Source organism: Punica granatum, chromosome 3, assembly GCF_007655135.1.
Source record: "Punica granatum isolate Tunisia-2019 chromosome 3, ASM765513v2, whole genome shotgun sequence".
NCBI lineage: Eukaryota > Viridiplantae > Streptophyta > Magnoliopsida > Myrtales > Lythraceae > Punica > Punica granatum.
Window position 1 is genome coordinate 31,007,463 of NC_045129.1, and position 5,480 is coordinate 31,012,942.

General features: G+C 35.3%; 1 protein-coding gene across 1 annotated transcript in view; it reads left to right on the top strand.

Annotated features, from left to right (window-relative positions):
* Positions 1–1,420, top strand: part of LOC116200078 (dolichol kinase EVAN) — a 39,349-nt gene extending 37,929 nt beyond the window's left edge. The window contains exons 11-15 of the mRNA XM_031530755.1: positions 1–79; positions 176–290; positions 479–530; positions 620–720; positions 894–1,420. Of these exons, the coding sequence (XP_031386615.1) occupies positions 1–79; positions 176–290; positions 479–530; positions 620–720; positions 894–1,007 (461 nt within the window). The 3' untranslated portion in view covers positions 1,008–1,420. The remainder of the gene's footprint in view (positions 80–175; positions 291–478; positions 531–619; positions 721–893) is intronic.
* The last annotated feature ends 4,060 nt before the right edge of the window (positions 1,421–5,480 follow it).

Below are 5,480 nucleotides of genomic sequence, written 5' to 3' on the forward strand. Positions count from 1 at the left end.
TTTGGCCTTTGGGGCAACCTGTCCACCAATTTATGAATGCATTCACAGACCATCGTGACTCTGATTTGCTAATTATAAGGTATTTAAGCCGCCTCCTATAAGCAGGAAACTGTAATTCTTAGTTGCATTTTTGGTGTCCTGGCTCACTTTTTCCTCATATTTTTGTATTGTTTAGCCACTTTTCTCTCTTATTGGGGTGTGCTCTTCCTATATGGATGTCTTCTGGGTACAATGATCGTCCTCTTGCACCCTTCGCTGGAATTTTGAGCCTTGGGATCGGAGACACCATGGTGAGTTAGGTCATTCATTTTGATGTGTAAGATATAATCATTGTTATTGTATTCACTTCTTTATCGAGTTCATTAGAGTTCCTACATCTTGTTTGTCTGCTGAGCATAAAGCAGACAAAAGCAGATACATCTCCTTCTTGAAAAGCCTCGTTCTGATCGCTGGAGATCCCTTTGCTGTTTTATTCCAGGCATCGATGGTCGGCCACAAGTATGGTGTCCTTAGGTGGAGCAAAACGGGGAGTAAGTATTAATTTATTAATCTTCCATGTTAGTGTTATATTTCTTCATATACTTTGCTGACGGTTTTGTACATCGAACGACTTTTTCAGAGAAGACTATTGAAGGCACTGCAGCTGGTATAACATCTGTTTTAGTTGCTTGCTCTGTTCTCCTCCCAGTTTTGACCTCAAGCGGATATATATTGTCACAGGTCCATCTCTCTCATCTCTCTCTCTCTCTCTCTCTCTCTCGGTCTGATAACTTTGAATTCTTTTACTTAATATTGGCGAACTTCCATTTTATTGAGGATTTCTTTCGTCATTTGAAGTTTTCATAAGCCCTGGATGTTTTCATGTTTTAATACTTGTAACTTATAATATGCAGCACTGGTCCTCGTTGGTTTTGGCCGTAGTAGCGAGTGGTTTGCTCGAGGCTTATACTGCACAACTCGACAATGCTTTCATACCCCTCGTATTTTACAGCCTTCTCTGCCTGTAGATGCAGCAGCTTCCTTCCACCTCCTAACCATAGATTACTGATCAAGAAGCTCGTAAACTGCTCAATTCTTTCATACGAAACAGATGGAGATGTTTTCACATGTTTTGTATATTAATGATTCTTGTGCTTCTCTTGGAGCACACTTTTTTGTAGATATATCACTCAGAGATATCGAACCCTGCTGTATAGATTCACAAGTAGAGAAAGCATAGCTCTTAGCACTGGTAATATCGAGTTTAGTCCTCTTATATATCAACGCATACGAGTGATGATGTTTTCCGGGAGATTGTAGAGTCGGCAGCATCCAGTTGCCAAGGTTCCAACTGTTGTATTCTGTTTCTGCGAGTAACATTAGTGTAATAATACTCCCTCGGTGAATTATCTATTGAAATCACTTGGTTATGCAAGTAACATTGTGCTGTGTCTGCGTTTTGATGAATTCGACTTCTGAATTAATGACGTTCAATTTGGTTCAAAAGCAGCTCCAACCTACGCACATGATGTACTGACTCGATATTGGACAGGACAACTTTAACCGGTCTCGACAATATCGGACATGGCAACTTTACTGATTCATAATGTACTAATGTTTTTCAGCGCATGCCCGATATCAAAATACGCTCGTTGTAACAGCATTATGGGCACATGGACGTGGGGTTAATACGGCATGTTGACGAAGAGACGAATCAAAGGGCAGGGTGATTTACGCATGGGCACCAACCTAATTATTCGCAATACGGAGAGTTCTCGGTTCGCTTCCTGGGCTTTTGGCTATGTATATTACTGTGCAGTGGGACATATCATCTGTTAATAATGTCTATCGATCACGCTCTCAAAACTCATCTACTAAGATAGTTACTTGGACAGGAAATACTTTATATTGGTGCCAAGCTCGAACACCTCGACTAACAAGTGGGGGGTGACAGGATGGCCATCTAATAGATTCCATATCGATCACGATCAAGTGTAAATGTCAATGTTTTCAGCACACGCGGCACGAAAAGTCTCGGATTATGCTCTTGGTAACAGTATTATAAACAGTATGATGGGCACATAGACGACGTGGGTTTTGTACCATCATGTCGTTGAAGAGACGGATCAAAGGATGCGGTGATTTGGGCGTGGGCAGCAGCAGAATGGCCACGAAGATGCCAATGTGAATAAATGTACCATGATTTATCAGTGAAAACACGTGATTCGTCCATTGGTCCTCTTCTTTTTTATCAGAGGAATTATTATCCCACGTTTCCCATCTGTTGCTGCACTTCCCTTTTCAAGTATTCTGTTCCCAAGATTATTTTCGTAACAGTTAGCTACCGACACGCGTGATAATTAACTCGGAGCTCAGTAGATATCTCGGCCTAAAACCGCAAGTGGGACAATGCCCCGACCAAGGACGAATTTACACGTCCTCAAATTGTTCTGTCAGGATTGTGCAGTTTGCATATCCCGTATTGCTGTCTTTACAATACTATATATAATATATAATTGCTAGGACAATCATCAAATCACGATATTTGTCCAAAAATTCAATATAGAGACTTCCCATTCACCGACTATTCGTTTGCCTAATCTTTCAATAACTTTCACTAAAAAATAATTAAATTTTCTATCATCATCATCATATTATAAGCCAAATTGAAAATATTTAGTTATGGTTAAGCTAATTGAGCCAAATGGGATAATTGCTATGGAGATTATTATTATTATTATTATTATTTAAGCCAAATGGAATAGTTGAAATATTTTTATTGTTATCGTGGTCATCATCATTAAAACTATATATCTATATCGTTATTATTAACCTAAATAGGATAATTGCTGGGAAAATTGTTGTTGTTATCATTATCATCATCATCTTCATTAATAATAATAATATTATTATTATTAGTATTAAGTCAAATGGGATATATATAATTATGGTTAAGCCTAATGGGATAATTACTAGAGATTATTATTATTATTATTATCATCATCGTCGTCGTCGTCATCAAATATACACACACACACATATATATATATCAATCTATAATTTGTAATGCCAAGACGTAAAGTAAAGAAGAACTTGGTTTCACCCTTGTCATTTTGGCTTCACCACAATTTATGAATAAATATAATTTTAGAATCCAATTAATTAGAATATTTTATTTTTTTTGCTTTCAATTCTATAAATTCTTAATTATATTCTTGAAACTGTAATTAGGTTTTTCAATTTAAAAAGATATTGAAATATTTTTGTGAAATTCTCCACTCAAGTAATTCTTATATAATTGAAATTGTAAGGAGGTTTTGAAATATTGAAGAACTATTACAAGTTCTATGTTAGTATTAAATACACTTGAAAAATTTAAAAAGAATGCTAAAAACATATTATTTATTGAAAGGTTCAAAAATAAATTGAGTAAATTTAGTTTTCATTTCTATTAAAATTTGAAGATTTAAATTCTATGATTCGTTTATTTTCGTATAAAATATATAAATCCAAATATATTCAACAATTTCGATATTAAAAATTAAGATCTGTTTTAGAAATTAAAATATTTTAATTAATTACCTTAATTTTAATTAAAATAATTTTATTCATGTGATTTTGCTAATCTTATTTATATAATATATAAATTAATTCTTTTAAGTGAAAATATAATTTTATATAAAAATAAATTATTTTTAATGTGAAATATATAACTTAATACTTTTGTAAATGTAATCATGCAATTATATAGTAACTAATGTTTTTGAAGATCCAATAGGTTTCTGCAAATAATAATCCCGCACAACATGCGGGTACAATGACTCTATATAATGTTGAAAGCAAAACAGATTTCACTCTCATGACTGGTCCAAAGTGCTTCCATCTCGTCACATAAACTCTTAAAGCCATGTTAACCTTAACAAATATAAAAGCTTTTTCGCAGGAGATTGCTAAGGGTTAGAAATCAGTCTGAATTTCTTATCAGTCGCAAGACTGTAAAATGAAACAGAATGATAGAGTACAAATATGAAAAGATAACCGGCCATTCGGCTTAGGAAACTTCAGCCCGTATCGATGCCGATGTTTCATATGGCGAATACAAAATAGTGCAGTGGGATCTAAACAATGACCTGGGGCAACGGTGACTGAACGAACAGGCCAAAACAAATCACTGGGGTAAAGACCAGGGGCCCTCTCACATGTCCAAAAAAAAGAAAAAGAAAAACACATAATAGTATATTAATAAATTGATAATGGGTAGTACCATCCACAGTACATCTTTAATAGTGATATCCTTTCCTTCACAGTACATCCTTAATTTTGCTATCCTTTTCCTTGCCATTCATGTCGCAGTCGATTTTCATGTCCTATCCTGGAAATAATATATTCCCCCCGACATACTCGTCTGATCAACTTCTCATTCTTACCTTCTCACGTTGGTTGTCCTGCTATTTCTCGTTATTTACGTACTCCTAAACGCAGCATAAAAGATGGTTATCGTGTTGAAACGATGATCCTGCATGCATGGTTTGAACTTCTCGTGAATCGTCCTTTTAAAGGGTACGGACACTTCAATCTGCTCGGTCCGCCTATAGTTATATTAAGCCGGTGCTTTCCTTGCCACACTGGCACATCTAATTAGAGAAGAAAAGCTATTTTCATTTTGCATGTTCCAAAATACCAGAAGATCGGGAAGCAAGTACTTTCAGAAGGAAAATCGTCTGCTGGAGATTAACAAATAGAGATTTGAAAAGGCTCGAATCAGCTGCCTCAAGATCCCAGATTCGAATTTCCCTTTTCGGAATCAGAGTTCTTAAGCCAAAGAGTTTTACGCATAGTCAGACATACAGTATGAGGATCTACTCGATTTAGGAGAGCTTTCTAATGCCTTGATGACGGGCGGCTCCCTATGAATTTAGATTGTTATATCAACAAATCTTTCGCCTTTCGGGGCTAAAGGGGATATGACTTTTCACTAATCCGAATCTTCCATATTAATATATACCAACAGAGATATGAGAAATTATTAAGCTTGCGTTTAGTTTTCAAGTTAGATAATGATTTAACTCAACTTGATTTTATACAATGATTATAAGTGTTGATAAATATATTGATGTGTGATGATATATGTATGTATGTATATATAGATATGAAAGTAGGTGGATAATTTATTATTAAAAAAATAATTAGAAAAATATATAAAAAAAGTTATTATTAAATTAAAAAAAGTAATGATTATATTATTGAATCGATAAAAAAATAAAATAAAATTAAGTTAAATAAGATTATTATTTAGAAAATAAACGAAGTGCAAGGGATGCGTCTTAATCGGGTGGAAGAGCGGGGTGGAGCCCGTGGAGGGAGCCGACAAGGTTCGGAAAGTACAGAATCAAGACTCCACTGTCTTGTCACGTAACGACTTAACCCACTACTTAATCCCCGCCCATACCCTGTCTGTCCTTTCCAGCATACCTTCGCAGTCCTTGCCCGCATCTGAAATT